General features: G+C 46.8%; 1 protein-coding gene across 1 annotated transcript; it reads left to right on the top strand.

The window, feature by feature from the left end:
• Positions 1-128: 128 nt before the first annotated feature.
• On the top strand, positions 129-20,610 carry HACD3 (3-hydroxyacyl-CoA dehydratase 3). The gene is made up of 11 exons (XM_084641488.1): positions 129-300; positions 1,106-1,148; positions 2,382-2,455; positions 9,796-9,960; positions 12,350-12,404; positions 12,934-13,044; positions 13,956-14,083; positions 14,691-14,803; positions 15,534-15,640; positions 17,797-17,928; positions 18,898-20,610. The coding sequence occupies exons 1-11, from the start codon at positions 208-210 to the stop codon at positions 18,972-18,974; spliced, it is 1,098 nt and encodes a 365-aa protein (XP_084497614.1). The 5' UTR covers positions 129-207; the 3' UTR covers positions 18,975-20,610.
• Positions 20,611-20,704: the final 94 nt, after the last annotated feature.

The raw sequence follows: 20,704 nt of genomic DNA on the forward strand, positions 1-20,704 counted from the left end.
GGACGTACCAAGCCCCCGCCCGGGCCCAGCCCCACGGGGCACCCCACTGCCGGAGGCGGGCGGGAGGAGACAGCGGCAGGGCGCGTGCGCAGGGGCCCGGGCGCTCGCTCGCTCCGCCCCACGTCGGGGGCAACCAACCCCCCCCCCACCCGGCCTCGCCAGGCGCCGCGCGGAGCCCTCGGAGCCCGGCCTGCCCCGGCCGCCGCGATGCAGCGCCAGAGCCAGAGCCTGACCCCGCACGTGCACTGGGCGCAGCGGCACCGCGAGCTCTACCTACGGGTGGAGCTGAGCGACGTGCAGGTACCGCCGGGCCCCATATCCCGCGCGCCGGGCACGCAGCCCGGGGAGCCGCCCCCCGTCCCGGTCCCGTCCGTGCCCGGGGCGCGGCCGCTCCCGCGCTGTGCGGGGCCCCTGCTGCGTGCAGCCTGCGTACAGCCCAGGGCGGCCCCCCACAGCACCCCTGTCCCATGCACCGTGTACGGCCCAGGGAGACCCCCCCCCTGCTGTACAGCGCCCCCCTCCCGTGCACGGGGCATGCATTCCAGGGAGACCCCCCACCCCCCTCTACAGCACCCCTGTCCCATGCGCCGTGTACGGCCCAGGGAGACCCCCCACCCCCCTCTACAGCACCCCTGTCCCATGCACCGTGTACGGCCCAGGGAGACACCCCCTCCCTGCTGTACAGCGCCCCCCTCCCGTGCACGGGGCATGCATTCCAGGGAGACCCCCCCACCCCCCTCTACAGCACCCCTGTCCCATGCGCCGTGTACGGCCCAGGGAGACCCCCCACCCCCCTCTACAGCACCCCTGTCCCATGCACCGTGTACAGCCCAGGGAGACCCCCTGCACCGTCCTCTGCATGGTGTATACAGCGCAGGGAGACTCCCTCCTAACTACCCTTCCCCCATCTCATGCCAGGTGCATTAGAAAAAGTCTGGAGAACCACAGGTGTAACTGGTAACCTGGGTACTTTGCTGCTTGAAGTGCCCCCAGGCTCTTCTGGGTCAGTTTCTGAATCCCTCTCAGTTGCCAGGATCCTGGCCTTAAAACAGTTTGTTTGAAAGGGGTACACGCCTGCCGCCTAAAACATCCTCTCTTTCCTCAGAGCCCCGAGATCACCATTATGGACGACGTGCTTCATTTCAAAGGTAGGTGACTACGTTTCTTTTAAAGTGAATAGCATCCCTGATCCCTCTGCACAGGGGTGGACTCCTAGCAACATGCAGCTGTGCAGCCTAGGATTGCTGGCCACAACTTCTCTACTTTCTTTTCTTGGTCGTAATGATTTTGGCCCTGATCCTGGACCCCTACACTCACCCGTGGGAGCTTGAACATCAGAGCCTGTAACACAATACAGCTGGAGCCGGTGGTTTTGGGTTTCAGGTAAATGTTCTAGGCCTAGCTGTAGTGGTTGACAGCAGCACCATATTTAATTAAAAAAACCCAAACAAACCATGTACCGCATTTAAGTGTCAGCTGATTATCCACGTCTCTTTCCCTAAACTTCACATTGAAAGCAGTACTACTGTCACAAAGACCTTGTGTGCAAATACGAGCAGGTTTTGGACCAGGAACTAAAATTAAATTTGAAAGGTAAATAGATTCCTTTGTAAAAGTTTTTGTTTTGTTTTGACTGAACAGTTCACCCTTAAGGGACCGAGTTCGCTGTTTTGCTTGTCAGGTTAGTGCAAGGAATATACTGTTGCTTTTTTGCATTAGGAATCTACTGTGTATCTTTCATACTGCATCCTTGAGCCTGTATACCACTCTTGTGGCCCAGAAGCATATGGTAAAGACATAATGTGTTGGCTTAGATTGTATCGTTTTATGTGGACAGGATTATTTTACAATGGCACCCTTTAAAATGGCATATTTTTTGCCGAGCCTGCTGGCTTTCAAAGGATTTTATGGGGAAGGACCTGGCTTTGTAGGAAACTGATGAATCCTGGGGCGTATTTGCACTCTGTCATCACTGATGTTTTAGGGATTTCACCATTGCATCTTAAATTGGGCAGCTGATCCTTTGCTGCGATAGATCCCGTTGGGAGGAACTTGCTCCTCCTGGAGTCTCATCCATTCCTGCCTCACATGAAGGTCCTTTTCCAGCACTATTCTCTGTTATAGTGGATGTCGACCCCCCTATAAGGCAACCAACGCATTTTTAAATGTCACTTCGTTAAAAGCGAATTAAATTCTAAAAAGCTGTGACGCTGTCTTTGCATGTCCATTATTACATTGTTTGATCATGCAGCACCGTGGGTTAGGGGAGGGCACTTTAAACGAACACTGAATAGTTATAGTTAAAGTACATTTTGCACATGGTGTGCGGTGGTGGTGGGGAATCAGGATCTTTACACTGATTGTTGCTCCTTTTCTTTTAGCCCAGGGTCATGGTGCCAAGGGGGACAATGTATATGAATTTCAGCTTGCATTTCTAGAACCAGTCAAGCCCCAAGTATGTATTTTTTTCTTCTATGTTTTACAAAAGAAAAGTATTACTGTTAAGTGGTTAAAAAAAAAAAAAAACTCCAAAGGGAAATGGCTATGCTTTAAATTTCCTGGGATGCGATTTAGGGTTGTTGCTTTGCTTCGTGATGCTATAACACAGAGGTGGGCAAACTACGGGCCACATCCAGGCCTGCAGGACCGCCCTGCCCGGCCCTTGAGCTCCCAGCTGGGGAGGCTAGCCCCCGGCCCCTCCCCCACTGTCCCCTCTCCCCCGCAGCCATGCCACCGCGTGGACAGCATGGCTGGCTGTCCTGCCACTCTGAGCAGCATGGTAAAGGGACAGGGAGCAGGGGGGTTGGATGAGGGACAGGGGGTTCCGGGGGGCAGTTAGGGAACAGGAAGCAGGGGGTGGTTGGATGGGGTGGTCAGGGGATGGGGAGCAGGGGGGGTTGGATGAGGAGGTGGGGTCCCAGGAGGGGGCGGTCAGGGGATAATGAGCAGGGGGGGTTGGATGGGTTGGGGGTTCAGAGGCGGGCAGAAAGTGGGAAGGGGCAGATAGGGGGCATGGGGCCAGGCTGTTTGGGGAAGCACAGCCTTTCCTACTCAGCCCTCCATAGAGTTTCGCAACCCCGATGTGGCTCTTGGGCCAAAAAGTTTGCCCAGCCCTGCTATAACAGATGATTTTACTAATGTTTAAAGTTCTAAGTGCAGTACGCATTCAATGCCCTGTCTTTGAGACTGATTCCGCAACCTTTCTCACACAGATCTCATACTGCTCTCATAAATATGGGTTTACATGAACATGGCTTTAAATTAATTACAGAAGCGAGTGGTGGGTAGCTTAAAAATTTACTGGAGCAGTAAAATAGCAGAGAATCTAGCAATTTTTCTGAATGAAAACATCCCATCCGCTGTTAAGTTAGCTTATGGGAAGTGCAGCCTCTCTGAAATAAAACAACACCACCTCTTACGTATTCTGTGACCTTGCTAAAAATCTTGACGTGTGCTCTCATTGCTTGTACGAATTACAAAGAATCCCAGCATGAACGTGTTGCAACGCTCTCACTGTGAAGCGCTGTCTTAGTTCCTGTCTTATAACTGGAGAGAGCCTACCTGGGAAGATTGACTCTTCCTGGCACTCCCAAGATCTGCCTGTCCTTCTAGTCACAGGGGGTCCTGCAAAACTGATCTTCACTCCCAGTGGGGAGCAGCTGCAGCAAGACTTGTCCTGTAATTGTCCTGGTTCTTTTTATTTGCCCACCAGGAATAGCGGCAGTAAATCTGGGAAATTCTGCCGAATCCTTCCTTCCTTGCGGTAGATAGACCTTCCCTTCCCATCTTGCCGAGCAAAGAAAGGAGAGGAGTCACTTCATTTGAAATGCAGAATTTAACTCCTCTCTGGAGGGGTAAATTGCTGAATTTCAAGGGAATTGCCAACCCATCAATATCGAAACAAAGCTTTGCAGTAAAAGCAGCAAAAGTTCTTTGCCTTAGACTCCATTATAATCAGAGTTCCAGGCCTTGTCTACCCAAAGATTTGCAAGAAAACAACAAGAGGTGAGAATTAAAATTGATCTAGTTAGTTATTGTGGTGCATGGGTGCTCTTAGTGCAGAATAAAAAACAAGTGTTCATATATTTAACTAAAGTCAGCTGGCTCCGTAGACTGTAGTCACTTCTATTCCGAAATAAGTGTCCACTCACAGAGCTGCAGTGAAATAATGACATTGGCTTTAGCAAATTGATTTGGTTAAGTTGGCACAGGGCTATGTGTGGACCAGCCATTAATCTAACCCCAAATCACTCTGAGCACGTCCTGCTGTATTTGTGTACCTGCACATCCTCCATGCCAATGCAGAACAGCGTTGTTAAGAGACTTGACATGTGTTTTTAAATATCTTATAAAGACCAAACAATGGGCTGGCAGGCAGTTCGGATAATCTGAGGCCAGGACTGGAGAACGAGCTATGGCTCCCAACAAGTGGCATCTTGAGTGTCATATTACTAGACAGCATGGAAAGCTAACCAGTGATGGCCATATTGTCGCAGATGAGCCCACAGAGGTGCTGGAGCCCCCTTGGCCAACACAGCTGTGCCAGCCAAAGTCCATAGCGTAGATTCAGTTACAGCTACAAAACTATGCTTTGATTGGTATAGTAGGAGCACTTTGCTCATATAATATACCTGTACCGGTGAAGCGCTCCCAGTCTGGACGCAGCTATTTCTGGCAAAGTTATGGTAGCGTAAAACCACCCCCCATGAGTGAAACAAGCCATGCCATAAAAGGCTAGTTTTGCACATATCATTGCATCTACACCAGGGACTTTTGCCTGCACCCCTGTGTTGGTCAGGGAACTCACCTCTTCACACCCTTGGCCTGCATAGCCATGCTGGCAACAGTCCCTAGCGTAGACCTGGTCTCAGGCAAGCAGGTCCCAGGCCACTTGTGGTGCTATAGATCAAAACCAATCTCTTCATCAATCCCTTGGAAGCCATTAGGCACCCAGGGCAGGTCGCAGCACTAATAGAACATGTTAATTAAAAGGCTACTGGGTTTTGCACCAGCTTCGGTTTCTGGATGGATCAGAGATGCAGCCCCATGCAGAGTGCACTGACAAAGGACTGGAGAATGGTAGCAGGGGGTGAATGGCGTAGGGGAAACAGCTGCACTGCGCTGGTGCCACGTAGGGTGGAGAAAAGCTGTTGCTCTCCGGTCAGCTAGTAGGTGGGAATCGAGCCACCCCAAGATTGCAAACTCAAACAACAAAATGCAGAAACACCCTTGTTCAGAGGCGGACCTTACCTTGGCCATAGCTTCTAGTTGCCTTCTCCAGTCTTCTAACATCCGTCATATCAGACTGAGCTCAGCCCGTTGGCCCTCATTGGAGCTAGGTATGGAGTAAGGTGATCCTCTGTATTGGTTGGCTTGGAGGGGAGAGAGCAGGGTATTATCAGCATTTTGAAGGACTGAGCACCCTCAGCCAGGGGGAACAAATACCACCATCCTTTTAGATGACTTAGCAAGAGTAACAGAGTCCCCCAGGACAACCCCCTCGAAAGCTGTGGTGATCTGCACCACCTTGCAATCAGCGGTAACAGACCATCCCGCATTAGCTGATGGAGCCAATGGTACCGCCTTGGACAGATGGGACCTTCATCCCTTCCTTCCCCAATCACTTCATCAGTTTTTTCAATAAACTTAATCAAGGGTGGGGCCGGCATGTGGCTAGATTGTTGAATAGATTAAGAGCCCCATGTTGTACAGCTCAGCTGTTTTACATCTTCCCTATAAATACCTGTAGGTCCAGTCAGTCTAGTTCTCCAACCACAGCATCAGCTTATTGACATGATACCCCACTGCCACAGGATTAAATCTGGGATGTTTGCTGGTGGCTTCATACGGGTGGCTCATATTTTCAGAGATGGCCGCTAGCCATCTTGCAAATAAACAAAAGTGTTTCACTGTCCATTAATTATCCATTGTCTCCACCACATCAAAGGAGAGCCACACAGCTCTGCTGCCAGTGGGAAGTAATCAGAGCTCCCTCCCCACACTGTGATGTATGTAAATATAATTAAAGTAGGTATAGGAGTGCATGGAGGGAGACCACACCCCACTCACTACAGTAGAATAGACCTGGAATGAAGGACCATTCACTGAAGATGCACCTGATCATGTGTCTCAGTGTGGTTGAGTTAGAAACAATTTAACTTGGCTGCTTGAAGAAATAAAGCTTTGAGTAAAACTCCAGCTTCTCCGTAAGACCCCCAAAACATGAAAACGTTAGTTCCAGAAATGAGATTTTTAACGTAGAAGTTGTAAGTTGTTGTTGCTTTATTTCAGCCCCATTTTTAACCCAAACTCCACACATGCACTCCTCAATATGTCAGGGCTTTGGAGCTGTGCTCCGGCTCCGCTCCAGCTCCAGGCAAAAACCTGCAGCTCCACTGCTCCAGAGCTGCTTCGCGCTCCAAAGCCCTGCAATATGTACTGTCCCTCGCTACCATACAGTGGGTTATTTTAGTCTTGAGTGCATTTTAATCTCATATATTGAGAAGTTCAATTGGCAGAAGCCTGGGCCTTTAACAGTTGCAAAGTTCTGGACAAAGGGAATGTACCTAATAGCTGGAATAGGACACAAAGAATCACTTTTGTAAAGATATTTAGGCAATCAAGGATGCAGTAGTTGCCTTGTGTGGTTTTCAAAAATACTGAGGGTGAAAATTCCACAAGGCACCTATCTGGTCCTCTGTGTCAGGTTTCTGTACCACTAACTTGCTGTTTAAACTCAGGCAACTCACTGTTCTCTTTGAGCTTGAATTTACTAGCCTTTTGTACCTGATTCCTAATTAACTTGAGATGCTTACACATTTGAAAAGGCTAGTGTAATTCACCCACCACACATGTTGGATGCAGGTCGATCAGGTGTTTATAGCCTGGCTCAAGTGTGTGTGGGGGGAGGAGAGTGGTGACACTAGCCTTTATGAATGTGTAAGTACCGCAAGGGGCCAAAGTCTAGTGTAGTTGTACCCTAGGTCTGCTACCTCATTTGTAAAATGGAGAGATCTACTCCGGAAGGCTTTGCGTTTGTGAAATATTTAGCACCCTTTCTTACTCAAAGGATTGTAATCAAAGTGCTAAGTGTGGATTCAAACTGCACCAAAGATTTGACAGGTAGGTGGGGTAGTGTAGAAATCCAGATGTGTGATTTTGCCCCCTTTCTAATTAAAGGTGCAAATATTCGTTCCATGGCCACTGCAGGGGGCAGGTGTTATAGTTAGGAGATGGAGTTACTGTGCTGTATGAACTATCCCCAGTAGAAACACGGAGAAGTGACTTTCCCACCATTGGCCTGGTTCTTTGGCAGCTTCTGAGTGCCTGATCCATGACCTTCATGTGCAAACATGTGGTCACCAGTCTGGATTCTTCTCTGTCAAAGAAGCTGATAAAATAAGAAAAGAGCAAAAGAACTGAGAAACTTTCACTTTGACTTGCAGCTACACAAGCAGCCTCTCGGCACTTCCATATCTCTAGGTTATTTTAGGAACTTTTAAAATTGGGGCAGTTGCCCCTTGGGAAAGAGAGACCCCTTTCTTTCAGTTGTTACCACTGTACATTTTGCTAGTAAGAACTCACCGCAGCCAGTGCTAGCAGTATCTTTACGCTTGGCCTGAAATGTACTTATTAAGGAGGATTGGGTGGTCCAGGGGCTGACTAACAGGCCCCAGCACTTTTTGCATTTAGGTCACTGGTTCAACTCCAGCCTAAAATTGATAGTTACCCTCTAATGCAGTGAGATTGCGATCGACTGGTCGACCGTGGAGTATCTGGCTGTGAATCCTCAGGCACTGAGACTGAGATTGTCAGAGGCTCCATGATCGACCAGTCGATTGCGATCGGGTTGCCAACCCTCCTGCAGCCGAACTGGGAGTTTGACCACGAACAGTCGGGTGGCGCAGTGGGGCTGAAGCAGGCGCCCTGCCTGCCCTAGCCCCGTTCTGCTCCTGGGAGTGGCCGTCATGTCTGGCAGTGGCTCCGGGGGGAGGGGGCGGTTCCCGTTCCCAGCCAATGGGAGCTGCGGGGGCAGTGCCTACGGACAGGGCAGAATGTGGAGCCATTTGCCTCTCTTCTCCGCCCCCCCCCCCCCCCCCGGGGGAGCCACTGCCAGACGCGGCGGCTGCATCTGGGAGCGGTGTGGGGCGAGGGCAGGCAGGGAGCCTGCCTTAGCCCCACTGCCCGGCAGCTGTCTGAGGTAAGCAGTGCCTGGCCAGAGCCCACACACCAAATTCCTCCTGCACCCCAACCCCTTCCCCCAGCCCTGAGCGCCCCCCTCCCCGCACCCAAACTCCCTCCAGAGCCTGCACCCCACACCCTCTCCTGCACCCTGAGCCCCCCCTACACCCCGTATGCTTCCTGCACCCCAACCCCCTCCCACAGCCTGCACCCTGAAGAGTATACTTGTGTTCATTTTAAACAAAATGTGATTTAGACGGTACGTAGGCAGAAAGAAGCCTTCTGTGGCTCACCACCCTAGGAACATTCTAGAAAAGGCCAAGGGGACAGGGGTGAGCTCAACGTGTGGAGTGGAGAAGTATAAGCATGTGATGAACAAATCCATATATGGAAAGGTTAAATATGATTGGCCAGAGGTTTGTGTTACGTAACTGCCATGTACTATAAAATAGCAACGGGAGGGGCTCCTTGCTGGAGGGACTCTGGCTGATCTTTGTACCGGGGCTCTCCCTTTGTTTGATTATTATTGGGAACCACAAAATCCCAACAACCCTGCAGCCCAGCGCCCTGCCCCAGCCCACTCCCAGAGCCTGCACCCGAACCCGCGGCCTGAGCCACCTCCCGGACCCAGCACTCCTGACCCCCAGCCCTGAGCCCCCTCCTGCACCCAAACTCCCTCCCGGAACCCGCACCTTGAACCCCCTCCTGTACCCCTGCCCCAGGCTCAGTCCGGAGCCCCTCCCACACTCCAAATCCCTCTGCCCCCCCCTCCACAGCCCGCCCCCCCCCACAACTCAACCCCCTGTCCCAGTCTGATGAAAGTGAGTGAGAGTGGGGGAGAGCGAGCAATGGAGGGAGGGGGGATGGTGTGAGTGGGGCTGGGGCATGGGGCGGGGCAAGGGTTTTGGGGTTTGTGTGATTACTGTTATTTCTACATTTCCTTTGAGGTAGATAGATCTTGGGTTGCGCTTAAATTCAAAAAGTGATCTTGTGCTTAAAAAGCTTGGAGACCACTGCTCTAAGGGCTGCTTAGTGGCCTGTGTGAAATGAGCTGAGGGTCTTGTGAAACCAGTCCACTGACAGCTAGACCATCCCAAAAACTATCACCATTGCAGCTGGCACCCTTGATAGGCAGTTACCGCAGAGGCACCAGACGCTGAATGTGGCTGTAGGTACTGAACTGCCTTCTCCCCCTTCCGGTAGATCCATACTGCAGTTGGGGCATGACTGCAGCTCACGCAGACGTCCCCGAGCTAGCTTTAACCTCAGCCCAGAGCCGTGAAGCTGCAGCAGCCTGGGCTTCCGTGGGGGCTAGCCGCTCGAGCGATTACCCAGCGTTCCAGGTGGGCTTGTACAGCATGCGTTTCTGTGGCTTACTGCTACCCTACCCGAGCTAGCTAGAGTAAAAGTCGCTCAGGTTTGTCTGTGCAAGATGCACTTGCAGCCCCCCGACTGGCAGGTAGGCAAATCCTCAGACACAACCCTTCTGCTCTCCAGAGCTGTCAACGCAGAACCTTTCACCAGCCCTGATTGAATCAAAAACATTCTAGTCATGAGGACCCCAGTTCTAATGAGGCATGTTCCTGTGTCTACCCCCCATTGTGTGTTTCGCAGCTGGAGTACAAAGTGACTCAGAGGCAGCTGAACATCAGCGTGCAGAAAAAAGAAAGCAACTGGTGGAAAAGACTCACCAAACAGGAGAGGCGCCCAATGTTCCTAGCCCCTGATTTTGATCGCTGGCTAGATGAGTCGGATGCTGAAATGGAACTCAAAGCAAAGGTCAGTACTCCATGTGCTTTCGGAGCAGTTTAAATAAGCAGCTAAGAGTGCATGTCCTAAGAAATACCTAGATTCTTGCCATTGAGTTAACAGATTTATAGTTGGGAGTTTCTGACTAGTGTGCTGGTTGCAAGATCCAAATTAAACAATAATAAATGGATTCAGTATAAAAACCTGAAACTAAAAGGGGGAGGCCCTATTAGGTGAGGTGTTTGGTTTAAAATGAGCATTATCCATAAATTATTATACACAGAGGCCCCAGTCTGGATCGGGGTGCCATTGTGCTAGACCAGTGGTTCTCAAACTTTTGTACTAGTGACCCCTTTCACATAGCAAGCCTCTGAGTGCGACCCCCCCCCCTTATACATTAAAAGCACTTCTTAATATATTTAACACCATTATAAATGCTGGATGCAAAGCAGGGTTTGGGGTGCAGGCTGACAGCTCGCAACGCCCCATATAATAACCTTGTGACCCCCTGAGGGGTCCCGACCCCCAGTTTCAGAACCCCTGTGCTAGACACTATATAAAAATCCAGACTCCAGCGAGAAACTGCTGAATTGGAATTCATTTGCAAATTGGATACCATTAATTTAGGCTTAAATAGAGACTGGGAGTGGCTAAGTCATTATGCAAGGTAGCCTATTTCCCCTTGTTTTTTCCTACCCCCCCTCCCCCCAGATGTTCTGGATTAACTTGGATTTAAACTTGGAGAGTGGTCAGTTTGGATGAGCTATTACAGGAGAGTGAGTTTGTGTGTGTATGGGGGTGGGGTGTGTGTGAGAAAACCTGGATTTGTGCTGGAAATGGCCTACCTTGATTATCATGCACATTGTAGGGATGAGCTATTACCAGCAGGATAGTGAGTTTGTGTGTGTGGTTTTTGGTAGGGGGGTGAGGGGGTGAGAGAACCTGGATTTGTGCAGGAAATGGCCCAACTTGATTATCATGCACATTGTGTAAAGATTTGTCACTTTGGATGGGCTATCACCAGCAGGAGAGTGAATTTGTGGGGGGGGGGTGGAGGGTGAGAAAACCTGGATTTGTGCTGGAAATGGCCCAACCTGATGATCACTTTAGATAAGCTATTACCAGCAGGACAGTGGGGTGGGAGGAGGTATTGTTTCATATTCTCTGTGTGTATATAAAGTCTGCTGCAGTTTCCACGGTATGCATCCGATGAAGTGAGCTGTAGCTCACGAAAGCTCATGCTCAAATAAATTGGTTAGTCTCTAAGGTGCCACAAGTCCTCCTTTTCTTTTATATAAACATATATGGATGGTCCTTGCCCTGAAGAGCTCGCAGTCTAAATAAGCTGAAATCCATGGGATATCTGATGTTGGCAGAGGGCTCAAGCTATCTTGCCTACCTGCAAACCAAGGTCTCCAGAAGTTGAGGTGCCTAGCCATGAGAGACAGCATGTCCTCTGTTCTCCTTAAACGAGACCGTCTCAAGCACATGCTCATCTTTTACTTATATTGCTTTTAGAGTTGGCCCCCAATCAGAATGCTCCCAAATGGATCTGGCTCTGAACTTGACAGGTTATATCCCCTAGATAGTGTTTGCCGTTTCCTTCAGTTAAAGACCAAGAGAGACTCCCTTTCTAAAACACTCCAGCCTTGCTTGTGTGAAAAGCAGAAGTCCCGAGGTTGTTTCTAAAATGAGGATTTCTAGGTAGAGTGTCCAGAAAGCAGCCTCCTGAGCCACCAGGCTGGCCCTGTCTTTACATTCAGCTACGTGGTAATTCAAATGCTCTCTACTGCATTCAGAATGGTTAGCAAAGAAATAATAATGCCTCTTGGAAAGGACACAAACATCCATACAAAAGTGTGAGTGGGGTCAGTTCTACAACACACTCTGCCCCATGGTCAGAAGGACAAGTCTGTTTCTTACATCCTAATGACCACGTAAGTTATACAGGATATTGAAAGGGCTGTTTTGATTTATACAGCAATCCAGAGTGACTTTACTTCTTCCCAGGAGTTAACAATTGGGGTGTGTGTTAAATGGTCTGAAGAGAGCCAGAGGATGACTTCACACTCTCATAAGAAAAGGAACAGTTTTGAGTGGTGATAATGATCAAGAATTAACATGGAAAATGGCAGTTTTCACACCACAAAACGTATTCATTAGATGAAAATGTGTAACGGAGGTTACATAGCTGGCTAGACAACCATTAGCTATTGCAGTAACACTCTTTCCTGACAATGAAGAATTTGCACAGTTTTGCCTAGGTGAAAAATTTAACACATTAGACTCGTAAGTGGATATTAGCTGACTCTAAAACCCCACTAGCTTTGCAGCAGAACAGTTAACTAAATATTAGCTGCTAATTACTATATAGAAATACGACACTAAAACCATTTACAACTTTATCCCTAATTTTTAGGAAGAAGAAGAAAGGATTAACAAAATCAGAATTGAATCCAGAGTCCCTAAAGACTGTAAGTAACTGTATCTTTAAATTAGTACGGTTGATTTGGTGGATAAGATAGTGGCAATGGCTTGCTTATGCACACACAGGCAAAATATTACCTCTGTAAGCATGCACTTAAGTACTTCCGATGTGGTCATGGTAGTGTTGATAGACTTGTTGTCTCTCTGTAAAACTAGTATACAGCACTTTATTATGTATATAACTACTTACAAGCTGAGTAAAACCGCACTACTGGTTCCTAGAGGATTTGATCATTTTTGTCATCAATCGTGCCAGCAGGTGATGTGAAAGCCCAGCCCAAGCTGAGATAGGTGCAGCAGTCCTGTTACTCCAGTGCTGCGTTTCCCTTGAGTCCACACGGCAAATCTTTGGTAGTCCTGTGTTATCCAGAATAGCGTGAAACCTTGTTTTCTTTTGTAACCCATCTTCAGATTTGAAAGGCTAACTCACTAACCCACCTCGCCGCTGAGAGCCAGTTGCAAAATATAGGAATGCTGTTGCATTTTGCTAACATGATTGTTTAACGTTGATTATAGCTTTCAGACACATGAAGAGAGGATATTTGTTCATGTATAATCTTGTGCAGTTTTTGGGGTTCTCCTGGATTTTTGTGAATATGACAGTTCGCCTGTTTATCTTAGGAAAAGGCAAGTAATAAGCACTATTTTATCCTATTTTATTTTATTCCTCCTTTCACCCTTTGCAGTAATTTCTAAACAATGACATCTAAATTAAGCCACATGAAACTGTAAATACTTCATTGAAATACACAACAAAACCCTCCCAAAAACTGTCATAACATTAAGGACAGGACCTGTAAATAATCGCAGAGCCTGTGATTTATGGGCATCAGTAATATTTGCTGTAATCTATACATGCTAAATTTTAATTTTAAAAAAGAAACTGTGTTGTGGGGTGGGGGGGGAATGAAAAATCTCACTTGAGACTTTTATTGGACCGCCTTCTGTTGGTGCGAGACAAGCTCTGTGTGGCTTGAAAGCTTGTCTCTGTCATCAGCAGAAGGTGGTCCAGTAAAATATATGATCTCACCCACCTTGTCTCTCTACTATCCTGGAACGGACATGGCTACAACGACACTGCCTCGCACTCGAGACAGACGTTTCTTCCATTTAGAGAGCCAGTATTAATAAAAATGGATTGGCTCAAATGTTGTTTTTCTAAAAGATCCAATTGTCCATTCTGTTAATCCAGAGCACAGCCCTCTTTCTTTTCCATATTGTTTACTGAAATAGCTCTAATTGTACTTGCATTGGGGGTTAGACTAGATGACCCTTGCGTCCCTTCTAACCCTATGATTCTGTGATTCTTTCAGCATAGGACTTTTACTTTGATCGGGTAACGTTTTTAAGATTTTTACTCTGACTGCACACTAGCCTGCATATAGGCTTCACACACAAGGTTGAACACTAAATTTTTCCAACACAAATATAGTTCTAAAATATTTGAATGAGTTAGCATATGTTGGGGGCTGTGTAGTTAAGCTGGCTTCTCCTGGCAGGCAAATTCAGATGCCTTAAAGCGGTCTTTTGTTTGATAGATTCCTTCTACGATACATTTCACACCATTGCTGACATGATGTACTTCTGTCAGATGCTCGCATTTATAGAGATCCTGAATTCACTAGTAGGAATCGTCAGGTCACCATTTATACCTTCTTTTCTCCAGGTAATATTTTAAGATTCCTCGCACCCCAGGTTATTACAGTTTATATTGTGATAGTCTTAGCCATTACTGCTTTTAAAAAAAAAGCAGGGGGCGGGGAAGGGGAGGAGGAAATGGCATCACTGTGGAGATACCCCAGGGATATATATTGCCCCGTAGGTAGGAATCCATGCTTCCTAGCCTGAGTTGGTAGGCTACCTTCTTGCGTTGTCTGATGAGACAAGGAGTTGGGGCAAAGACCAGAACAGCGGGGGGAGGGGGGACCTCATGCACTTGGACCAGCTCAACTTCCCACAGCAGACACACTGTGCTGCAAAAGGCGTGGCCACCTTCTCTCTCTGCTCCTGGGTTGGCCCCTAATACAGCTGGTCAGTATGTACAAGGACTGCAGGCTTAGGAAGCACTTCCCCAGCCCACAGCTCCGCTCCAGAGACACATGCCCTGGTCTTCCAGCACCACTAATGTGCCCGGGCCCTGAGCTGCGTGTGCCATGGGCTCTTAAGGAGTCTGTGTATTTCTAGTGGTAGGGGCTCACTGTTGCCCTCTGACTGTGCCACAGTGGTATCTGCTGAGTATCCTCCTGTGTGTATGTTGGTGTTTTGTTAAACAGGTACTTGGAAGAAATTTTGTCTTGTTTATTGTCCTCGGAAACGTGGAGGAAATGCAAAGCAAAGCGGTGGTGTTCTTTGTATTTTACTGCTGGAGTATTACTGAGTTATTCAGGTTTGTAGGATTTTCCTTTGACGTGCATGGAACGCCAGGGTTCTACTGAAAAACAGCCTTTTGCTTTAAAATAATTTTGATTTTGCCATTAAGAAACACCCGGTGGCATTCGCATTATAGCCCCTGCTGATAAAGCATTCCTTGGGACTCAGATTTGTCACAGCATAAGTGTCTTGCTAGTTTCCTGTATCTGGCGGAGTCTGGGACTGATTCCAATGTGAGAAACGAGAGCGCATGTTGCTCCATGTCTGGGAAAACTTGCTGCTATGTTCCTCTACCCATTTCCTAACCCTTGGCAAGGAAATCTGATTTTCATGTCACTTTCCACAGGAAATTCAGGCCTTTAGCTAAAGAATGTGATGGATTCTGGGAATTTCTGGTGTTTGTCAGACAAACTACATTGTATTCTATTCATTTTTTTGGGATCTAAATTGAAATATTTGTTGAAGAAAGCAGGCAGTTAAACCTATCCAGGTTGCCAGGATAATAGGTCTAGTACAGTAAACTGCCAGAGGAAAAACATACCTGCCGCAGCTCCCTATGAAACAGTCCCTTTTCAATATTCTTAATCATTATTTACAATTAAGACAATAACTAAAGGGATTGATCGTGTTTATCATGAATATTTGACATTGATGACATCATACGGTGATTATGCACAATATTGTAACTTAAGTGGAAAGCTAAACTTCTAAGTAATGTCTGTCTTTCAAACTGAATTTTACTCTAGGTATCCATTCTACATGCTTTCCTGCATTGATATAGAATGGAAATTACTAACTTGGATCCGATACACCATCTGGATTCCTCTCTATCCTTTAGGCACCTTGGCAGAAGGTATGCTTCAAAAACACAGCCTTGTAGATCATGCTGCTCTGTATAGAGATGAGAGAGTAATTTATATTTTGGTTTGATGGTGGGATTGAAAAAACCTGAAAAAAATTAGTTTATTTTGAACCAAAATTAATTTTTTTTTTGACAAAACCAAAATAATTTCATTCTGATCAAACACAAAGTTTCAAAACAAAACTGCTAGTTTTGAAGCAACCTTTTGATGGTTAGTTTCAAAATAAAACGCTGAATAGGTTTGGTTTGACTTCTACGTCCCCCGTCCCCCCCCATTTGTTATTTCACCCAAACCATTTGCTGAATTTGACCTGAATTTTAATAGTTTGGGTTGCCTCACAATTGCATTTTTGGCAAATTTGTTAGTCAACCGAAAATGTTCACCCAGCCTCTCTCGTTGAGCCTAATGCACTGTACTGTGCCTTGGTCACGTCTGAAGGGTAAAAGCTAAGGGTAACACCAGCCCCCGTTCCCACTGTTTGCAGAACAAAAGGGGTCGCGATAATTGGCGGCCTTGCTGGGAGTGTCAGAGAGACCTACGGTTGGATTGGTGCAGAAACTGAACTTACCTCAGACCTGTAGAGGTGCAGACATGAGGCACGTCTGCACCAGGGAAGCTTGCACTATCATTGGCTTTGCTTTACTTCGTCCTTTGGATACGTAGAGGACTTCCGCCTCCAGCTCTGCCACTTCCTTCATCCATCCTACTATCACCCATAACACCTCAAGAAGAAATGTTCGGATTGCCAGGCTGGCAGTCTAGCGCTCCTGTCCGCCAAGAGGTGCATCGTGGAGTTACACTGGTGTGAGCCACAGCTCCTCCCAGCTGATACAAATGAACGCATTGCTAGAAGCTTAGGGAAAAGTTACATGGCCATAGCTGCTCAAAAACTAGTTACAAAGTGATAGGAGCGGCTGGAGCAAGAGTCGATGCTAGTGGTCTGCGCTTGAAATAATCCTTCTAGGCTAAGGGCGAAGAGAGGAGAATGGTCCCCGGTCAGGGTTTCTCCCTTCGCAAAAGAGAGAGTCTGCTTAAAGTGAGGTAGGAAGCACGGATCTCCTAATAAACAGGAAGAGCAGGAGAACGAGACGTGAGGCATGGGCACAAGCAAATCACCCCACACACAGTTGAACAGGAAAACGGATGCACAATTTGTGTACTTTTTTTGGCCCATTTGGGTTGTTGCTCTTCTTCGTAGTGAGATTTGGGAGAAGCTGTTTTTCACTTTGTGCGTGTGTGAATACGCTGTATGGTCCCTATCCTCTCCTCCTGCAGCAGGGAAGGAGAGCTGTGTCTGTGCACTTTGTCACTCGGGGAGTCTGGCTCCTTCTCCCCTGGACTGGGAGGGCGTAATGGTCTCACACGGGCCTAAATCTTAAATTGCACAGAGGACCAATGAGCAATCTTGACTCCAAGACCCTGGATCTTGGGACACTCACAGGGTGCCACTCTTCCTGGAGCTCCTCCACCCACTGGCTCTGTGACTGTGCTACCAGTGGTTGCAGCACCAGGGGGTAAAAGCCATAGAGTGGAAGTAGTCTCCAGGCTGCAGCTCCTACTCCCACAGAGCCCGAAGTGTAATGCTCTCGTGAGAGGAGCATGGCCAGCTATAGAGGCAGGTGGGAAGCATGAAACATGGGCTGTGTCCCTTCCTGTGTTTTTAGGGCCAATTTGAAAACAATTGCTTTGGGGAGACAGCAAGGCTCGAATTCTCTTGCTACACATCGTCTTATGTGGAGATGAATGGTGTGTGTTTGTTTAACTTCTGTTTCACTGCAATAGAAATTTGTGCCAACTTAAGTTTCTAAAGAAACAGTGAGAAACAGCAGAGTGCACTGAACCTAGCTAGCAAGGCTAATATCTTGTTGCTGTGGGTGGATTCATAGTATTGCCCACCAATGCCAACAAACAGACAGACAGACAAACCTAGGAAAATATCATGACTTAGGTGCAGCTGTGTTTAAAAATACCACTTAAAACTAGTTTATGCTGAAGTCTTTCTAGATTACAAGAGTTTGTCAGAAAGTATCAAAATATTTTACCATTAAAAGAGAACAACTTTGAGAAGCTTCGTTTTTTGACCAGCTCTAGAGTTTACCTTGTCCTTTGTATTTTGCCTATAATCTTCTTGGCCTTCTGCTTTCAGCTGTGTGTCTGATTCAGGCCATTCCATTCTTCAGTGAAACAGGGAAGTTTAGCTTCACACTGCCATATCCGATGAGCATCACAATCAAATTTTCATTCTTTCTTCAAATCTACCTTATCATGTTATTTTTAGGTAAGTTTTTGTTGTTGTTTCATTGTATTTCTCTCCTGTTGAAATGCCAAAAGTCATTTATGTACAAAAAAGGAGTAACAGATTGCAGCTTTAAATTAGCATATCTGATTGGTCATTGTTATACCAGTTTGAGCTTAACCTGTCTTCATAGTTGTAGTGAATAGCACAGGTTAACCCAGAAAGGAGACCTCAATAACAGATCACCTTGAAGCACATGCAGATACACCAGAGGCCAAAATATTACAATTATTATATCAGTATCATTGGGTAAAAGTGTGGACTTCTACAGGATTTTGCTGGATTCTTTGTGTACTTCAAAACTATACAGATGTCGACCAAAATACACTGATACTAGTGGAATATGAAGAAGCAGTTCCCTGAAGAGCTTCATAGGAGGGTTTTTTTTTTTAAACAGTAGTTTAACGTTTAACTGATCAGCTACAATTGTTTGTTCTCTATCATTAGTGGACCAATGATAAAAGCGTACTGTCGGCAGGTTGAGCCTACATCTCTGGGGATCCAAAAGTCTCATTGAAGTCAGAGGAATACAGAATCCAGCCCATGATTTTTAAATGAAAATTTTGAACTCCAAACTTCATTCCATCTGATGAAAAAAGACTTAAATGACACCAACCCTGTTTCTGTGGTTTAGTCTGATGTGGGCTGCTTAGGTTTGTGACACTTTTTCTCGCAAGCTATCACAAGATTCTACAATTATTTCCCCCTCCCTCTATCTTCAATACCGCTACCCCTAAAGGGTGACAACCAGAACTCCTAAGAACCCCTACAATAACAAACAGTGTGGGTTGTTGCAGTCTCAACCCTACCCCAGCAAGGACTCATTTGTTGTTAGCTTTTATGTACATACGTGAGAAGAAAATCCAAAATCATTTTTAACTCAGTGCAGTCATTCGGCATAAGGAATCTGCAGATTTTCAGCTCTGCCTCAACCATTATTTCTCTTTTCAGGTTTGTTTATAAACTTGCGTCACCTCTACAAGCAAAGGAGGCAGCACCTTGGATCAAAAAAGAGAAAGATGAAGTAAAGCAGGGACTACAGTGCTTCCCTGACTTAAATCAACAACAGGAGCCTCGGAGTCTTACAATTTTATCTATTATTATAATGGAAAGGATTTTCTACAGCTAAATGCTCATGTTAGATTTCATAGTGAGTCTTCAGATAGCATTCCCATACACTGTATTGAGTTCCTGTTCAGTCATACATGCATGGCACTTAATGTTGAACAATGGCAATAGTTAAACATGTTTCCTATCAATTACCATATTATAAAAGGTTTCAGAGTAGCAGCCGTGTTAGTCTGTATTCGCAAAAAGGAGGACTTGTAGCACCTTAGAGACGAACCAATTTATTTGAGCATAAGCTTTCGTGAGCTACAGCTCACACTGAATGCATCCAATGAAGTGAGCTGTAGCTTACAAAAGCTTATGGTCAAATAAACTTGTTAGTCTCTTAAGGTGCCACAAGTCCTCCTTTTCTTTTTGCGTATTATAAAAAGAAATCCTATTCTTCGCAGAAACATGAGCGGTTCTAACTGGGAATATAATAGTTATTCTTACTTGGGTATTTGCTCTCTTTCAGATATTGAATGCAGATAGGGCTTGTGATGCTGGGGTATAATATTTCAGACCATCCACTCCATGCTATGTGAAACTGACTAGGAATGGCCTGAGGAACAGAGACCAAGAGCAGCATGGAAAATATATTTATTAATGGTCAGTGCTAGGTCTGCTTTTCTTCAGCAGGCTTTTGCTGATACATTTAAACCTGGGAGCAACTAGTGTCAGCATTGGACACCACCAGCTTGTTCTTAACGTATGTACAATAGGAAGGCTTAATCTCTCTCCCGCATGGAATAGAAACACGTAGTGGTGTCCCACAGCCTCTATCTGGCTACGTATGTCCTAGCCAGTCATTAGAGGGAGCTACCCTCTCCTTCAAATTTCCCTCACCAGTTGACATAGCTGCTACTTCCCATGGCCTTGTGGTCACTAACTCTGCCCTTTCAGACGGTGAGAATTTAAATGTCTAAACTCAGACACTAGAAAACCAGGCTGTGTAGGGTTGAGCTTCCATTCCCTGCCATTCTTCCCCCCAGTAGCACACAAAAATTAGAATTACACCAGGAAATGCAGAGGTAAAGCAGGCCTCCCTTGAGATGATCCCATAACGTTCCTTCTGCTACTATAGGGAGGCCAGCTCCTTGTCCTCTCTGTTTTGGGAATGGTGGTGTAAGTGCTTGGTTCAAACCCTGTTGAGAAGGCAGCAAGCACCTGTTTTCCTATTCCTTCCATATTCCCTGAATGCAGAGGACTGCAGCTAAGGAGTCTGCAAGCCAGGCTGGCAATTTGCTTTTGGGGTGCAGTGTTGGGGGCCTAATAAGTGAGGGACCGTTTTGGTATTGGGTGCCGGTGTCAGCAAATGGGAGGCAACTGATATGTTTCAGGTTTATGCCTTAGGTGAATTTTAAACTATTAAAATTACTTTTACAACAAAGAAACCCCCATTGGTTAAAAAGGAGTCGTTCCGAATAAAGGGTACCATGATTAAAATGACCCCTGTGCTCCCAACCTGATCTGCCAGGTCTTAGCCCCCTCTGACCTTTTGCATCTTCTCTGAAATTAACTAAAGTGTGATTTAAATAAACTTAATTGTAACCTTGACTACAGAGCAGCTAGTTGCACTGTTGACCCAGCTGAGTCTAATAGTCTTTCCCCCAGCACCCACTGTAACCCTTGTGCAAGTTAATTCCAGAGC

Source organism: Lepidochelys olivacea, assembly GCF_965140295.1.
Source record: "Lepidochelys olivacea isolate rLepOli2 genome assembly, chromosome: 10".
NCBI lineage: Eukaryota > Metazoa > Chordata > Testudines > Cheloniidae > Lepidochelys > Lepidochelys olivacea.